This window comes from Heptranchias perlo, chromosome 40, assembly GCF_035084215.1.
Source record: "Heptranchias perlo isolate sHepPer1 chromosome 40, sHepPer1.hap1, whole genome shotgun sequence".
Taxonomy (NCBI): Eukaryota; Metazoa; Chordata; class Chondrichthyes; order Hexanchiformes; family Hexanchidae; genus Heptranchias; species Heptranchias perlo.
Window position 1 is genome coordinate 781218 of NC_090364.1, and position 18599 is coordinate 799816.

The 18599-nt window shown below is 49.4% G+C and overlaps 1 protein-coding gene across 2 annotated transcripts in view; it reads right to left on the reverse strand.

Annotated features, from left to right (window-relative positions):
• Positions 1-17777, reverse strand: part of LOC137305446 (leukocyte antigen CD37-like) — a 33176-nt gene extending 15399 nt beyond the window's left edge. For both annotated transcript variants that reach the window (XM_067974266.1, XM_067974267.1), the window contains exons 1-4: positions 17714-17777; positions 14978-15102; positions 11094-11168; positions 10511-10618 (exon numbers count right to left, since the gene is read on the reverse strand). In XM_067974266.1, the coding sequence (XP_067830367.1) occupies positions 10511-10618; positions 11094-11168; positions 14978-15102; positions 17714-17771 (366 nt within the window). In that variant the 5' untranslated portion in view covers positions 17772-17777. The remainder of the gene's footprint in view (positions 1-10510; positions 10619-11093; positions 11169-14977; positions 15103-17713) is intronic.
• Positions 17778-18599: the final 822 nt, after the last annotated feature.

Consider the following 18599-nt stretch of genomic DNA (forward strand, 5'->3'; position numbering starts at 1 on the left):
ATGGTTGGGCGTAGGACACTGCCCTGAGGAACTCCTGCAGCAATGCCCTGGGGCTGAGATGATTGGCCTCCAACAACCACTACCATCTTCCTTTGTGCCAGGTATGACTCCAGCCACTGGAGAGTTTTCCCCCTGATTCCCATTGACTTCAATTTTACTAGGGCTCCTTGGTGCCACACTCGGTCAAATGCTGCCTTGATGTCAAGGGCAGTCACTCTCACCTCACCTCTGGAATTCAGCTCTTTTGTCCATGTTTGGACCAAGGCTGTAATGAGGTCTGGAGCCGAGTGGTCCTGGCGGAACCCAAACTGAGCATCGGTGAGCAGGTTATTGGTGAGTAAGTGCCGCTTGATAGCACTGTCGACGACACCTTCCATCACTTTGCTGATGATTGAGAGTAGACTGATGGGGCGGTAATTGGCCGGATTGGATTTGTCCTACTTTTTGTGGACAGGACATACCTGGGCAATTTTCCACATTGTCGGGTGGATGCCAGTGTTGTAGCTGTACTGGAACAGCTTGGCTAGAGGCGCAGCTAGTTCTGGAGCACAAGTCTTCAGCACTACAGCTGGGATGTTGTCGGGGCCCATAGCCTTTGCTGTATCCAGTGCACTCAGCCGTTTCTTGATATCACGTGGAGTGAATCGAATTGGCCGAAGACTGGCTTCCGTGATGGTGGGGATATCGGGAAGAGGCTGAGATGGATTATCCACTCGGCACTTCTGGCTGAAGATGGTTGCAAACGCTTCAGCCTTGTCTTTTGCACTCACGTGCTGGACTCCGCCATCATTGAGAATGGGGATGTTTGCAGAGCCTCCTCCTCCCGTTAGTTGTTTAATTGTCCACCACCATTCACGACTGGATGTGGCAGGACTGCAGAGCTTTGATCTGATCCGTTGGTTGTGGAATCGCTTAGCTCTGTCTATAGCATGTTGCTTCCGCTGTTTAGCATGCATGTAGTCCTGAGTTGTAGCTTCACCAGGTTGGCACCTCATTTTTAGGTACGCCTGGTGCTGCTCCTGGCATGCTCTTCTACACTCTTCATTGAACCAGGGTTGATCCCCTGGCTTGTTGGTTATGGTAGAGTGAGGAATATGCCGGGCCATGAGGTTACAGATTGTGCTGGAATACAATTCTGCTGCTGCTGATGGCCCACAGCGCCTCATGGATGCCCAGTTTTGAGCTGCTAGATCTGTTCTGAATCTATCCCATTTAGCACGGTGGTAGTGCCACACAACACGTTGGATGGTGTCCTCAGTGCGAAGACGGGATTTCATCTCCACGAGGACTGTGCGGTGGTCACTCCTACCAATACTGTCATGGACAGATGCATTTGCGACAGGTAGATTGGTGAGGACGAGGTCAAGTAAGTTTTTCCCTCGTGTTGGTTCGCTCACCACCTGCCGCAGGCCCAGTCTAGCAGCTATGTCCTTCAGGACTCGGCCAGCTCGGTCAGTCGTGGTGCTACCGAGCCACTCTTGGTGATGGACATTGAAGTCCCCCGCCCAGAGTACATTCTGTGCCCTTGCTACCCTCAGTGCTTCCTCCAAGTGGTGCTCAACATGGAGGAGGACTGATTCATCAGCTGAGGGAGGACGGTAGGTGGTAATCAGCAGGAGGTTTCCTTGCCCATGTTTGACCTGATGCCATGAGATTTCATGGGGTCCAGAGTCAATGTTGAGGACTCCCAGGGCCACTCCCTCCTGACTGTATATCACTGTACCGCCACCTCTGGTGGGTCTGTCCTGCCGGTGGGACAGGACATACCCAGGGATGGTGATGGAAGAGTCTGGGACGTTGGCTGAAAGGTATGATTCTGTGAGTATGGCTATGTCAGGCTGTTGCTCGACTAGTCTGTGGGACAGCTCTCCCAATTTTGGCACAAGTCCCCAGATGTTAGTAAGGAGGACCTTGCAGGGTCGACTGGGCTTGGTGTTTTGCCGTTGTCGTGTCCGGTGCCTAGTGGTCTGATGCCGGGTGGTCCGTCCGGTTTTATTCTTACTATGAATTTTCGTAGCGAGATTTTACAACTGAGTGTCTTGCTGGGCCATTTCAGAGGGCAATTAAGAATCAACCACATTGCTGTGGGTCTGGAGTCACATCTTGGCCAGACCGGGTCAGGGCGGCAGGCTTCCTTCCCTAAAGGACGCTCGTGAACCAGATGGGTTTTTACGACAATCCGGTAGTTTCATGGCCATCATTGCTGATACTAGTATTTTAATTCCAGATTTTAATTTTAATTAATTGAATTTAATTAATTAATTGAATTAATTAATTGAATTCAAATTCGCCAGCTGCCATGGCGGGATTTGAACTCATGACTCTGGATTTTAGTCCAGGCCTCTGGATTACTCGCCCAGTAACATAACCACTATGCTACCGTCCCTCTGATCAGGTCCCGGAGATTTATCTACCTTGATGCGCGTTAAGACTTCCAGCACCTCCCTCTCTGTAATATGTACACTCCTCAAGACATCATTATTTATTTCCCCAAGTTCCCTTACATCCATGCCTTTCTCAACCGTAAATACCGATGTGAAATATTCATTCAGGATCTCACCCGTCTCAGAGAGTCATAGAGTCATAGAGTTATACAGCACGGATAGAGGCCCTTCGGCCCATCGTGTCCGCGCCGGCCATCAAGCCCTGTCTACTCTAATCCCATATTCCAGCATTTGGTCCGTAGCCTTGTATGCTATGGCATTTCAAGTGCTCATCCAAATGCTACTTGAATGTTGTGACATAGATGACCTTGTTGATCCTTAAGAGGCCCTACTCTCTCCCTAGTTACCCTTTTGCCCTTTATGTATTTGTAGAAGCTCTTTGGATTCTCCTTTGCCTTATCTGCCAAATCAATCTTATGTCCCCTTTTTGCCCTCCTGATTTCTCTCTTAACTCTACTCCGGCAATCTCTATGCTCTTCAAGGGATCCACTTGATCCCAGCTGTCTATGCATGTCATATGCCTCCTTCTTCCAATGAAGCTCAACGGAAGCTCGAGGAACAGCACCTCATCTTTCCATTAGGCACTTTACAACCTTCTGGACTCATCATTGATTTCAATAACTTCAGATCATAACCACTGCTCCCATTTTTTTTTGGGCAGCAGGTGCTGGGAATGGATCTGCTGTTGCCATTTACAGCTCCTCTAGACCCATCTTTTGTTCTTAACTTGTCCCATTACCACCCTCCTTGCCTTGCACCATTATCCATTTTGTCATTCAATCACTCCTGCCTTCCACCCTATCACAAACTTTCCCTTTTGTTCTTTCCTTCCCCCCCCCCCCACCCCTTCTCCTCTTTCCCGGGCTCTTTACTTGCTTAAAAACTGTCTAATCTTCAACCTCTTCCAGTTCTGATGAAGGGTCATCAACTGAAATGTTAACTCTGCTTCTTTCTCCACACGTGCTGCCTGACTTGCTGAGCTTTTCCAGCATTTTCTGTTTTCATTTCAGATTTCCAGCATCTGCAGTATTTTTGCTTTTGATTCTATTGGTCCCTTTAATGGTTGGAAATTCAGACTGCAGTACCCGGGGGAGCCACCTGGTGGCGCTGAATACCAGCATCGCCAAGCTTGGCAGCGCCACCAGCAGAAAGGTAGTGGCACTGCAGCCGTAGATCTTCCATTGAGTCCAGGCTGGTGCCCAGGCCCCCTTGGGTACCTCACCAAGTGGCTACTCTTTGCACGTGAGCCCAATCAGTGGGTACAGTCGGGCCATTTGACTGTAGAGGACATCACAGCCCAGCCCGAACCTGCCCACACCCTTGTCCCCACACGCACAGGAATATCTGGATAGTGATCAGGAGCAGGAGCCCTGGATGATTCTCCCTTCCCTAGCCCGAGGCCCCGAGCTGGGTCCAGGGCCCCGAGTGTCTCCCAATCAGCCATCGGGCATTTACAATTCTTAGGGAATTAACTTTCAAAGGGAGATTTGAGCTGCAAAACACCCCAACTAAAGGGATTCGTTGCCACCAGGATAATGTGCCGTATGATTCATTTTACCATCGCCGATGGCAACTGGTTAGGGTCATAAAGAGGAAACGAGATCAGCCATTTACAATTGATACATCAGCATGAATTCAGGTCAAAAGACATCATTCTGTCACTTGCATTTAACCAGTGAGAAAAATGATGGGCTACCTCTTCTTATTCTTCATTTGCTTCTTCTTTCACAGAATCATGTAAGGAATCTTACACCACCAGCTTAGAGTCCAACCGTTTTATTTGAAAATTTTCAATTTTCAAGTAAAACAGTTGGACTATAACCTGGTGTTGTAAGATTCCTTACATTTGTCAACCCCAGTCCATCACCGGCATCTCCACATCATGGCTTCACAGAATCATACAGCACAAAAGGAGGATATTCAGCCCATTGCGCCTGTGCTGGCTGTTTGAAAGAGCTCTCCAATTAATCCCACTCCCCTGCTCTTTCCCCAAAGCCCTGCAAATTTTTCCACTTCAAGTATTTATCCAATTCCCTTTTGAAAGTTACTATTGAATCTGCTTCCACCACCCTTTCAGGCAGTGAATTCCAGATCATAACAACTCGCTGCATAAAAAATGTTTCCTCATGTCGCCTCTGGTTCTTTTGCCAATTGCCTTAAATCTGTGTCCTCTGGTTACCGACCCTTCTACCACTGGAAACAGTTTCTCCTTAATTATTCTGTCAAAATCATTCATGATTTTGAACACATCTACTAAATCTCCCCTTAACCTTCTCTGCGCTAAGGAGAACAATCCCAGCTTCTCCAGTCTCTCCACATAACTGAAATCCCTCATCCCTGGCACCATTCTAGTAAATCTCCTCTGAACCCTCTCTAAGGCCTTGACATCCTTCCTAAAGTGTGGTGCCCAGAATTAGACACAATACTCCAGCTGGGGCCTAACCAATGTTTTACAAAGGTTTAGCATAACGTCCTTGCTTTTGTACTCTATGCCTCTGTTTATAAAGCCATGGATACCGTATGCTTTTTTAACAGCTTTCTCAACCTGTCCTGCCACCTTCAAAGACTAGTGTATGTGCACCCTCAGGTCTCTCTGTTCCTGCACCCACTTTAAAATTGTACCATTTAGTTTATATTGCCTCTCCTCATTCTTACTACCAAAATGAATCACTTCACATTCTCTGCATCAAATTTCACCAGTCTGTCTATGTCCTCCTGAAGTCTGTTACTATCCTCCTCATTGTTTACTACATTTCCGAGTTTTGTGTCATCTGCAAACTTTGAAATTACACCCTGTATACCCAAGTCCAAGTCATTAATAAATATCAAAAAGAGCAGTGGTCCTAATACTGACCCCTGGGGAACACCACTGTATAATTCCCTCCACTCCAAAAAACAACCGTTCATCACTACTCTCTGCTTTCTGTCCCTTAGACAATTTCATATCCATGCTGTCACTGTCCCTTTAATCCCATGGACTTTAATTTTGCTCACCAGTCTATTATGTGGTACTTTATCAAACACCTTTTGAAAGTCCATATACACAACATCAACCGTGCAACCCTCATCAACCCTCTCCGTTACTTCATCAAAGAACTCAATCAAGTTAGTCAAACACTATTTGCCTTTAACAAATCCATGCTGGCTTTCATTTATTAACCCATATTTTTCCAAGTGCCAATTAATTTTGTCCTGGATTATTATCTCTAAAAGTTTCCCCACCACCGACGTTAGACTGACTGGCCTGTAATTGCCGGGTTTTTCCCTCTCCCCTTTTTTGAACAGGAGTGTAACATTTGCAATCCTCCAGTCCTCTGGCACCACTCCCATATTCAAGGAGGATTGAAAGATTGTGGCCAGAACCTCCGCAATTTCCACCCTTACTTCCCTCAGCAACCCTAGGATGCATCCCATCTGGACCGGGTGACTTTTCTTTTTGAGTGCTGCCAACCTTTTTAGTACCTCTATCTATTTTTATCCTCTCCAATTTCTCTACTATGTCCTCCTTTACTGTGATGTGGAGATGCCGGTGATGGACTGGGGTGGACAAATGTAAGGAATCTTACAACACCAGGTTATAGTCCAACAATTTTATTTTAAAATCACAAGCTTTCGGAGATTATCCCCTTCGTCAGGTGAATGAATAAAAGGTTCTCAAATCGCATATCTTATATTAGGCTGGGACAGCATCACACCAATCAAAAGGTGTCGTTGTTATTCAAACAGGCCAGTCACGGAGAACAGCACGTCCCAGTACACTGGATATACATTGTGTCAATTACACAGACAGAAAGAAAGAAACCCAAATGGCAGAGAGAGAGAGAGAGAGAATATTAAAACACATAACTTTTTTTTTCCCTTTTTGCTGGTGGGGTTACGTGTAGCGTGACATGAACCCAAGATCCCAGTTGAGGCCGTCCTCATGGGTGCGGAACTTGGCTATCAACTTCTGCTCGACGATTTTGCGTTGTCGTGTGTCTCGGAGGCCGCCTTGGAGAACGCTGACCCGAAGATTGGTGGCTGAATGTCCTTGACTGCTAAAGTGTTCCCCGACTGGGAGGGAACCCTCCAGTCTGGCGATTGTTGCGCAGTGTCCATTCATCCGTTGTCGCAGTGTCTGCATGGTCTCGCCAATGTACCATGCTCCGGGGCATCCTTTCCTGCAACGTATGAGGTAGACAACGTTGGCTGAGTCACAGGAGTATGAACCATGTACCTGGTGGGTGGTGTCCTCTCGTGTGATGGTGGTATCCGTGTCGATGATCTGGCATGTCTTGCAGAGGTTGCCGTGGCAGGGTTGTGTGGTGTCGAGGACGCTGTTCTCCTGAAAGCTAGGTAATTTGCTGCGAACAATGGTCTGTTTGAGGTTGGGTGGCTGTTTGAAGGCGAGTAGTGGAGGCGTGGGGATGGCCTTAGCGAGGTGTTCGTCGTCATCGATGACATGTTGAAGGCTGCGGAGAACATGGTGTAGTTTCTCCGCTCCGGGGAAGTACTGGACGACGAAGGGTACTCTGTTGGTTGCGTCCCGTGTTTGTCTTCTGAGGAGGTCTATGCGATTCTTCGCTGTGGCCTGTCGGAACTGTCGATCGACAAGTCGAGCGTCATATCCCGTTCTTACGAGGGCGTCTTTCAGCGTCTGTAGGTGTCCATCGCGTTCCTCCTCGTCTGAGCAGATTCTGTGTATTCGCAGGGCCTGTCCATAGGGGATGGCCTCTTTGACGTGGTTGGGGTGGAAGCTGGAAAAGTGGAGCATCGTGAGGTTGTCCGTGGGCTTGCGGTAGAGTGAGGTGCCCGTCTTTGATGGAGATTTGTGTGTCCAAGAAAGAAACCGATTCTGAGGAGTAGTCCATGGTGAGTTTGATGGTGGGATGGAACTTGTTGATGTTATCGTGTAGTCTCTTCAGTGATTCCTCGCCGTCGTTCGCAGCAAATTACCCAGCTTTCAGGAGAACAGCGTCCACGACACCACACAACCCTGCCATGGCAACCTCTGCAAGACATGCCAGATCATCGACACGGATACCACCATCACACGAGAGGACACCACCCACCAGGTACATGGTTCATACTCCTGTGACTCAGCCAACGTTGTCTACCTCATACGTTGCAGGAAAGGATGCCCCGGAGCATGGTACATTGGCGAGACCATGCAGACACTGCGACAACGGATGAATGGACACCGCGCAACAATCGCCAGACTGGAGGGTTCCCTCCCAGTCGGGGAACACTTCAGCAGTCAAGGACATTCAGCCACCGATCTTTGGGTCAGCGTTCTCCAAGGCGGCCTTCGAGACACACGACAACGCAAAATCGTCGAGCAGAAGTTGATAGCCAAGTTCCGCACCCATGAGGACGGCCTCAACCGGGATCTTGGGTTCATGTCACGCTACACGTAACCCCACCAGCAAAAAGGGGAAAAAAAAGTTATGCGTTTTAATATTCTCTCTCTCTCTGCCATTTGAGTTTCTTTCTTTCTGTCTGTGTAATTGACACAATGTATATCCAGGGTACTGGGACGTGCTGTTCTCCGTGACTGGCCTGTTTGAACAACAACGACACCTTTTGATTGGTGTGATGCTGTCCCAACATAGTATAAGATATGCGATTTGAGAACCTTCCACTCATTCACCTGACGAAGGGGATAATCTCCGAAAGCTTGTGATTTTAAAATAAAATTGTTGGACTATAACCTGGTGTTGTAAGATTATTCCTTTACTGTGACATTGGCCTTCACTAAAGAGGATGCTGCCAATGTGAAGTATTCATTTAATACCTCGGCCATGCCCTTTGCCTCCACAAGATGATCTCCTTTTTGGTCCCTAATTGGCCCATTCTTCCTTTGACTACCCTTTTACGAAAATCAAATGTGAAAATACTCAACTGGAGGAGGGCTAATTTCAGTGAGATGAACAGGAATCTGTCCCAGGTGGATTGGCATCAAAGATTGGCAGGTAAAACAGTAAACAAGCAATGGGAAGCCTTCAAAGAGGAAATAATTCGGGTACAGAGTAGACACATTCCCACAAGGGGGAAAGGAAGGACATCCAGAGCTAGAACTCCCTGGATGACTAAAGATATAGAGCTAATCTATTCTCAGACTCTCTCTTCGCCCTCCTTATTTCCTTTTTCAGATCTCCTCTGTACTTTCTGTATTTAGCCTGATTCTCTGCTATATTATGAATCTTACATTTATCAGAAGCCTCCTTTTTCTGTTTCATTTTAATCTCTATATCTTTAGTCATCCAGGGAGTTCTAGCTCTGGATGTCCTTCCTTTCTCCCTTGTGGGAATGTGTCTACTCTGTACCCGAATTATTTCCTCTTTGAAGGCCTCCCTTTGCTTGTTTACTGTTTTACCTGCCAATCTTTGATGCCAATCCACCTGGGACAGATTTCTTTTAACTCACTGAAATTAGCCCTCCTCCAGTTGAGTATTTTCACATTTGATTTTCCCTTGTCCTTTTCCATAACTATTCTAAACCTAATGATATTGTGATCACTGTTTCCCAAATGCTCCCCCACTGAAACATGGTCTACTTGCCCCACTTCATTCCCCAGAACTAGATCCAGCATTGCTTCCTTCCTCATTGGGCTGGAAACACACTGATCAAGAAAATTCTCTTGTACACATTTCAGGAATTCCTCCCCCTCTTTGCCCTTTACACTGTTACTGTCCCAGTCTATATTGGGATAATTGAAGTCCCCCATTATCACTACTCTATAGTTCTTGCATCTTTCTTGCAATTTGCCTGAAAATTTGCTCCTCTATCTCCTTCCCACTATTTGGTGGCCTATAGTATACACTCAGCAATGTAATAGCTTTTCTATTGTTCCTTAACTCTAACCAAATAGATTCTGTCTTTGACCCCTCAAGAACATAGGGGGTGACCTGAGAGGTCTTTAAGATTATGAAAGGGATTGATTGGAGAAAAGATGTTTCCACTTGCAGGGGAGACCGGAACTAGAGGCAGTAAATATAAGATAGTCACTGATAAATCCAATAGGGAATTCAATAGAAACTTCTTTACCCAGAGAGTGGTTAGAATGTGGAACTTGCTACCTCAAGTAGTAGTTCAGGCGAATAGCATTGATACATTTAAGGGGAAGCTAGATAAACACATGAGGGAGAAAGGAATAGAAGGATGTGCTGACAGGGTTAGATGACGTAGGGAGGGAGGAGGCTTGTGTGGAGCATAAACACCGACATAGACCTGTTGGGCCGAATGGCCTGTTTCTGTGCTGTACATTCTATGTAATCCATCATTCCTTTCTAGTGCTGTAACAGTATCTTTGATCAATACTGACACCTCCCCTCCTTTTTTTTCTTCCCTATCTTTCCTGAATACATTGTAGCCAGGAATATTAAGTGCCTAGTCCTCCTCTTGTTTGAGCCAGATCTCTGTTATTGTCACTACATCATAATCCTATGTAGCTACTTGTGCCTAAAGCTCACCAACCTTATTTACCACGCTCTGTGCATTTAAGCACATGCACTCTAAACCCATCTTAGTCTGCCTCGCATTTCCCCCCTATCTGATCCCTCCTATTTCTGAAATACTCTTTATTCTCATTCCCAAAGCAAAGGTTTAAGAACAGACGAAGACTGGACAACAACCTGTGCAGTGCTGATCTGTGCTGAATTCAAAGGAATATAGGAATATACAGGTTCAGAAGAGACTATTGCAGTCCACCTGGTTGCAATTTGAGAAATGCAATACATTATTCTCTCTCTCATAGTCTCAATCACTTTCTCTGCCAAAGATCTATCCAGAATCCTCTTAAATTTCCCTAATACTATCTACCTCCTGTGTCTTCTTTGGAGAGTCTGCTCCTTACATTCACCACCCTCTGTCTAAAGTTAATCTAGACTGGTTAATTATCAAACACTTTTTCAGGAAATCAAACCCTTTACCAAAACCCATTAAACCCTAAATATTAACAGTTACAGTGCCACAAACGTGCTGCTGTCTCAGACGTGTCCCAGACTATCTGTTCCTAAATCTTCCTGGATGTGATGACACTGTGCCTTTAAGGAATGAGCGCTGCTGTTGAATTTCTACCCACTCACTTGGAGTTGGATGAAGTCCCAGCTTTCCTCCAGGCTCCGTTGTATCTCATCGTTCTGGTTGTACTTTTCAATCAAGTCCTTCACGGCAAAGCTCAGTTGTTTCTCAATCTGAAGAAAAACGAGATGGAATTGTAAACGAAACTGTAAGAAACACAAGAACCAGAAAGTCACTAGGTCCAGGTTTCCACAGCTCTTTGTTTCAGAAAGGGTCAATCCCACAGTTTTTATTAAGATCACTTGGAAAAACGCTCAAGTAAACAGAGAACAGGAAGGTCCCAAGATTAATTCCTGAATTATCCCAGCATCTGTAGAGAAATGAAAAAGACCCAAAGACAGTAGAACGAATGGAGAGATATTTGTCTGTCCCAGGGGGGAAATGCCTCACTCCAGTTGTAACAGTTACCTACAGCCAGGTATTGAAATCAGGACCTCATCATGTGGGGGAATTGCAGGCACAGACCCAATCACCATGTCCCACATCCCATCACCACGTCCCCCTCCCATCAATGATAGTCTAACAGCCTGGATCTGTGTGAAGCAGCCCTGTCTCCCTGATACATTACTCACATTTACTAAACCTCACCATGTTCCTCTGTGTGTAGATGAGAACGCCAATGGTAATCTGTGACGCCAGGAGGAATACGAGCAACGTGAAGTACTGGGAAAGAGACAAAATAATTCAATGTAAGGGATGGAGCTCGAGTCATTTCAGCACCTTTGCTTGAGAGACAGCAATACTGAGATGCAGCCCGACACACGACCCCAGAGCCCGACCCCAGCAACACAGCATGATCACTGACCCTGACAACGGATCCCAACCCTGGTGACACAACCTGACTCCCGACCCCGCCGACGGAGCCCAACCCCCGACAGGGTCAGTTTCATCTAAACTGGGTTCTAAGTCACTAAGTACCAGAGACCAAAGGAAGAGGATTTGGGTTTTTGCTCCTGATCAGAGGCAGTTTCCACTCTAGTCTGTTTACTGAACCACTCACCCCCATCATTAAAAAGAGGAACAGCGGATCGGCAGAAAAGTGAAGTGTAAACAAAATGAAAGATTAAAATAGTAAACGTGACCAGTCGAAAAACCACAGCAAATATTTCCAAACAATTTAAAAAGGGAAATGTATCATTTGGCCTGTTTCGATTAGTGAGCCCAGAGCATCGTCCCCTCATCTGCCCTCGTACAACGATCGAATCAGTACAGGTGGGGGCGAAGGATGGGGGGCAGGGATAAATTTGATTAGTGACACCAGTTCTAACACCCCATGCCACGGACACCATTTTTTATCTGTGTTAAAACCAACTGAACCGCTCGATTAAATTCCAGCCTGTAACTCGCTCCCAGGGCAGGTACACCACAGGTTAGATACTGAGTAAAGCTCCCTCTACACTGTCCCGTCAAACACTCTCAGGGCAGGAACAGCACGGGTTAGATACAGAGTAAAGCTCCCTCTACACTGTCCCGTCAAACACTCTCAGGGCAGGAACAGCACGGGTTAGATACAGAGTAAAGCTCCCTCTACACTGTCCCATCAAACACTCCCAGGGCAGGTACAGGGTTAGATACTGAGTAAAGCTCCCTCTACACTGTCCCGTCAAACACTCTCAGGGCAGGAACAGCACGGGTTAGATACAGAGTAAAGCTCCCTCTACACTGTCCCATCAAACACTCCCAGGGCAGGTACAGGGTTAGATACAGAGTAAAGCTCCCTCTGCACTGTCCCATCAAACACTCCCAGAGCAGGTACAGCAGGGGTTAGATACAGAGTAAAGCTCCCTCTACACTGTCCCATCAAACACTCCCAGGGCAGGTACAGGGTTAGATACAGAATAAAGCTCCCTCTACACTGTCCCATCAAACACTCCCAGGGCAGGTACAGGGTTAGATACAGAGTAAAGCTCCCTCTACACTGTCCCGTCAAACACTCCCAGGGTCAGGTACAGGGTTAGATACAGAGTAAAGCTCCCTCTACACTGTCCCATCAAACACTCCCAGGGCAGGTACAGGGTTAGATACAGAATAAAGCTCCCTCTACACTGTCCCATCAAACACTCCCAGGGCAGGTACAGGGTTAGATACAGAGTAAAGCTCCCTCTACACTGTCCCATCAAACACTCCCAGGGCAGGTACAGGGTTAGATACAGAATAAAGCTCCCTCTACACTGTCCCATCAAACACTCCCAGGGCAGGTACAGGGTTAGATACAGGGTAAAGCTCCCTCTACACTGTCCCATCAAACACTCCCAGGGCAGGTACAGGGTTAGATACAGAGTAAAGCTCCCTCTACACTGTCCCATCAAACACTCCCAGGGCAGGTACAGCACGGGTTAGATAGAGAGTAAAGCTCCCTCTACACTGTCCCATCAAACACTCCCAGGGCAGGTACAGCATGGGTTAGATACAGAGTAAAGATCTCTTTACACTGTCCCATGAAATATGCTGTGACCCCCAAATTCTCACTGCAGCAATGTGACATCTCCACTTCCCAACGTGCTCTGGACTCAGGTGAAGTTGCCATTTTATCGCCAGTCTTGTGTTGTGGTCTCACATCCACTAGGAACTGGGCCAAAATTGTCATTTTACTCGAACTCCTGCAGGAAACAGACTGAGGAGCAGTGTGGCTGGGCTCAGACTGACAGGAGATGGTGAGCAGCAAGGACAGTTTGTATCCGGCTCGAACACTCAGGGTCGCCATCAGTTTCTCAGAAACTGCCATTTCTTTTATGCAAAACTCGGGGTATATTTTTTTCTAGAAGAGAAAATTGATATTTTATACCGAGATGATTGGCAGATTTGGGGCCTGTTGTCAGAAGCAGATGTTTTAAGTACTGGTCTTTGTTCCTTTATTTAGTGCTGGACTGGCCTATAAATATCTGGGTGTTTACACACTGAAACTGTGACAGTCACCCACCCATTACTGGGAAATTCTCTCAGTAAAACCGACAATAACCTAGAGCTGCCTTCACCTGTAATTTCAATAATCCTCTCCTCCTTTGCCCCACTCTGTTCAATGTTTACCTCTCCCATGTCTGTTTAATTGTTTAATCTCTGCAGGACCTCAGCTCCTGATCAGATTCCTTTCAGCCGATCTCAGCCTGTTCCCAAATTTAATCCTAACCCAAAACCATCTCTTTAATCTCCCTCTCAGACCACCTCTCCTTCTCGCAGGTTCCTGAGTTCACCCGATCCTTGAGAGAAGGAGATTCCCTCAGACCCGTTACTGGTGCTTCTCAAAGCCCCTCAAATAATGTGCCAGCTCGAAGCTTCTGTCCTAACCAAGGTCGTCAGTATGAAAACTGAGAGATCTCTGACCCCCACCCTCCCAAGCTGAGAGCTGCACCCCCCCCTCCAACCATCCGACGAGAATTCCCGAATCTCCTCCACCCTCCCTGCGTGACCCTCGACACCCCCCCCACCCTTTCTGGTAACGCAGCTGCAGGGAGAGTACGCGAGGTGTGGGGGAGGGGGAGGGGGAGGGGAGCTGCTGTCCAGCATCCTGTTGTTTGCTGCTGTGTGGCCGGCCCATTTGTTGACTCGGGTGTAACCAGTCTCTGAGGAGCTCAGTGAAACCGCTCAACACCATCTGGTGAGACAGCAATGGGCCTCACCAGTGTCACTCCTCTCAGTATGGAACAAAACATTTACTCCTCAAACTGCACGAGGCTCGGAGAATCACAGCTCCTCATTAAAAACTTTCCTGGAGAGCAATCAGAGCCAGCACAGGACCAGTGAAAAGAACGAACAAACGTGCATTTCTATAGCGTCTTTCACGACCTCAGGGCGTCCCAAAGCTTTTTTGAAGTGTAGTCACTATTGTAATGTAGGAAACATGGCAGTCAATTTGCGCACAGCAAGATCCCACAAACAGCAATCAGAAAAATGTCCAGATAATCTGTTTTAGTGATGTTGGTTGAGGGATAAATATTGGCCCAGGATACTGGGGAGAATTCCTCTGCTTTTCTTCCAGTACTGCCGTGGGATCTTTTCCACCCACCTGAGAGGGCAGTGAGAGCTCAGTCCCGCCCCAAGGGAGGAACACACCCCCCCATCGAGTCTGATTCAAGGTAAGTCACCAAAACTATTATTGTTTAAAGCTGCTACACCGATAACCCGTGGTTCTCAGATCAAACAGTGGAGATCGGACACTTAAACCAACTTTCTATTTAAACTGATAAGAAATCTTTCTTTTAGTATGTCCTTTACCCCTCCTGATGTCCCTCAGGGTCTCTTCTCTCAATGGTTTATACTTGAAACTGAATTGCAATTGGGAGAGAGACCCAATAGCTTGGAAAGATGAGAGCGACAGAGTGAAATATTAACAGTCGGACAGATTCACTCCCCAATGTCACTGATCCCATCACCCATTGCTCAACGCTGGGGTTCCCGATTGTGAATCCCGTGCTGCGCGTGATCTCCATAGCAACCGGATTCTGCCTGGATTTCCACCACAAGCTGATACTCACAATTCCTAGCATGCATTTCACCTCCTTCAGGGCCCCGAGGCAGCCAAGGAAGCCCATCATCATAGTGAAAGTGCCGAGTCCAGACAGCAGGTAGGACCACATCTTCAGGGGGGCTGAGGCCGTCTCTACACACAAAACAGGTCCAGTCAAAACACACACCCAACCCCACAACACACGTGGCCAGAGATTTACCTCTGTACATGTTTGTATCCGTGCACACCAGTGTGCCCACGAGGATTTATGAAATAGAACCAGACTGAGGGGCCGTTACATGATTAATGGAGCAGGAGAGCAGCGCCCGGTGTGGGACTGAGCCCCATGGAGCAGGAGAGCAGCGCCCGGTGTGGGACTGAGACACGGAGCAGGAGAGCAGCGCCCGGTGTGGGACTGAGCCCCACGGAGCAGGAGAGCAGCGCCCGGTGTGGGACTGAGACACGGAGCAGGAGAGCAGCGCCCGGTGTGGGACTGAGCCCCACGGAGCAGGAGAGCAGCGCCCGGTGTGGGACTGAGACACGGAGCAGGAGAGCAGCGCCCGGTGTGGGACTGAGACACACAGAGCAGGAGAGCAGCGCCCGGTGTGGGACTGAGACACGGAGCAGGAGAGCAGCGCCCGGTGTGGGACTGAGACACGGAGCAGGAGAGCAGCGCCCGGTGTGGGACTGAGACACGGAGCAGGAGAGCAGCGCCCGGTGTGGGACTGAGAGACACGGAGCAGGAGAGCAGCGCCCGGTGTGGGACTGAGCCCCACGGAGCAGGAGAGCAGCGCCCGGTGTGGGACTGAGAGACACGGAGCAGGAGAGCAGCGCCCGGTGTGGGACTGAGACACGGAGCAGGAGAGCAGCGCCCGGTGTGGGACTGAGCCCCATGGAGCAGGAGAGCAGCGCCTGGTGTGGGACTGAGACACGGAGCAGGAGAGCAGCGCCTGGTGTGGGACTGAGCTTGGCCTTGGCGGGTGGGCCTCACTCAGTCCTGTAACCTGCAGCCTGTCTGGGCTCACAGGTGAGGAATGGGCCCCGGGCTGAACTACTGATGGCGCGGGTCAGACATGGAATCTGCACCCCAGGTAGGATCGGGGCCTTCGGGAGAGGAGGGGAGTAAAGAGATACAGGAGGTCTATCACCATCTCTGCCACACCTCCCCCTCCCCATATCAGGGTCTCTGACCCCTCCTCCCTCCTGGAGAAGCTTCAAATTTAAAATCTACGTTAAATGAGAGCAGAAACGGAGCTCAGTTCCTGCTCACAGGAAGGGCTGTTGCGTTTATTCCTTACTGTGAGTCGCTGATAAGGGAGAGTGTTTCCTGAGCAAACTCTCTCCATTCCTGCCCTTTGTTCCTCTCGAGAACCAACAAACTTCAGATTCCTCCCATGGTTAAAGACAAACTTTATTTCTCAACAGTCACTTCCTAAACAGAAAATGCTGGAAATACGCAGGGAGCTCAGTTTCTGACAGAGAGGAAGGGACACAGCTCAATGCAGCCTGGCGATCGCTCTCCGGGACAAACTAACCTCTGCTTATTTCCAGCAGCTTCTGTTCCAAGTTCAAAATTCCAGTCTTCACTTTCTACAATCCCTGATAGCAGGGTTTGCCCATGTGATCTCTCCCTTCCCCCATCTCCCTCCCCCCCCCGTCTCCCTCCCCCCCCGTCTCCCTCCCCTCCCCCCGTCTCCCTCCCCTCCCCCCGTCTCCCTCCCCCACCCTGTCTCCCTCCCCCCACCCCCCGTCTCCCTCCCCTCCCCCGTCTCCCTCCCTCCCCCCGTCTCCCTCCCCCACCCCGTCTCCCTCCCCCCACCCCCCGTCTCCCTCCCCTCCCCCCACCCCCCGTCTCCCTCCCCTCCCCCCGTCTCCCTCCCTCCCTCCCCCCGTCTCCCTCCCCCCCCGTCTCCCTCCCCCACCCCGTCTCCCTCCCCCACCCCGTCTCCCTCCCCCCCCGTCTCCCTCCCCCACCCCGTCTCCCTCCTCCCACCCCGTCTCCCTCCTCCCACCCCCCGTCTCCCTCCCCTCCCCCCGTCTCCCTCCTCCCACCCTGTCTCCCTCCTCCCACCCCCCGTCTCCCTCCCCTCCCCCCGTCTCCCTCCCTCCCCCCGTCTCCCTCCTCCCTCCCCCCGTCTCCCTCCCTCGCCCCGTCTCCCTCCCCACCCCGTCTCCCTCCCCCACCCCGTCTCCCTCCCCCCACCCCCCGTCTCCCTCCCCTCCCCCCGTCTCCCTCCCCTCCCCCCGTCTCCCTCCCTCCCCCCGTCTCCCTCCCTCCCCCCGTCTCCCTCCTCCCTCCCCCCGTCTCCCTCCTATACTTCCCATTCTTACTCTTACCCTATGTCTCTCTCCATTAATTAACACTCCCATTCTCGCTCTCAGCCTGTCAGGTGTTTTGTTCTCGAAAGGACACAGTGCTTAATGTGGAGTCTGTTTCTGCTTTGTGTTCATACCCTGACCAGGCTGACTGGCTCAGAATACAATCTTTGTAACAACTTAAAATTAGTTTTAAACAAAAACAGAAATGGAGTATTAAGATAATTATGAAAATGGAAAGAATGAGTGAATATGACTGGGCTATCAGTCTGAGCGCTGTTCACTGTGGGCTCAGTCCCACACCGGGTGCTGCTCTCCTGCTCCGTGTCTCAGTCCCACACCGGGCGCTGCTCTCCTGCTCCGTGTCTCAGTCCCACACCGGGCGCTGCTCTCCTGCTCCTGGTCTCAGTCCCACACCGGGCACTGATGGGCTGGAAATCAGACTTACCCAGAACTGCGATGAAGCTGTTTTTGTCAAACAGGATCCAAAGCCCCAAAGCCAACATGACTCCACCAAACACTGCAACAGGTGAAACACAAAGTTCATCAATTACATTATATTATTTCTTCTCTAATTACTCCTAACCTGTGCTGTCTATGCAATAAAGCAGCGTTTATGGAAATTTTTACAGCTTTCAATCCACGGAATGAGCTTCACCAACAGGGCTGATCCAATCAGACGAGGAAGATCCCAACATCCAATGCGGTGCTCAACTCAGCGTCCGAATTAGGGAGGGGAAGAGCTCCGGGAATGTGCGTCTATGGATATCAGTCCAGAACGGGATGGCCAAGTCTGTGATGCCACCTGAACGAATATCACTCACCAGGTGGGCAGACAGTGACCGTGGAAACTGTACCTCCCCGAGTTCACCCCTCCACACCGTCCCATCAAACACTCCCTCCACACATCCCATCAAACACTCCCACCACACCGTCCCCATCAAACACTCCCTCCACACCGTCCCATCAAACACTCCCTCCACACCGTCCCATCAAACACTCCCTCCACACATCCCATCAAACACTCCCTCCACAACGTCCCATCACACACTCCCTCCACACCGTCCCATCAAACACTCCCTCCACACATCCCATCAACACACTCCCCACCCTCCACAACGTCCCATCAAACACTCCCTCCACACATCCCATCAAACACTCCCTCCACAACGTCCCATCAAACACTCCCACTCCCCCACACCGTCCATCAAACACTCCCTCCACAACGTCCCATCAAACACTCCCACTACACCGTCCATCAAACACTCCCTCCACACCGTCCCATCAAACACTCCCTCCACACCGTCCCATCAAACACTCCCTCCACACCGTCC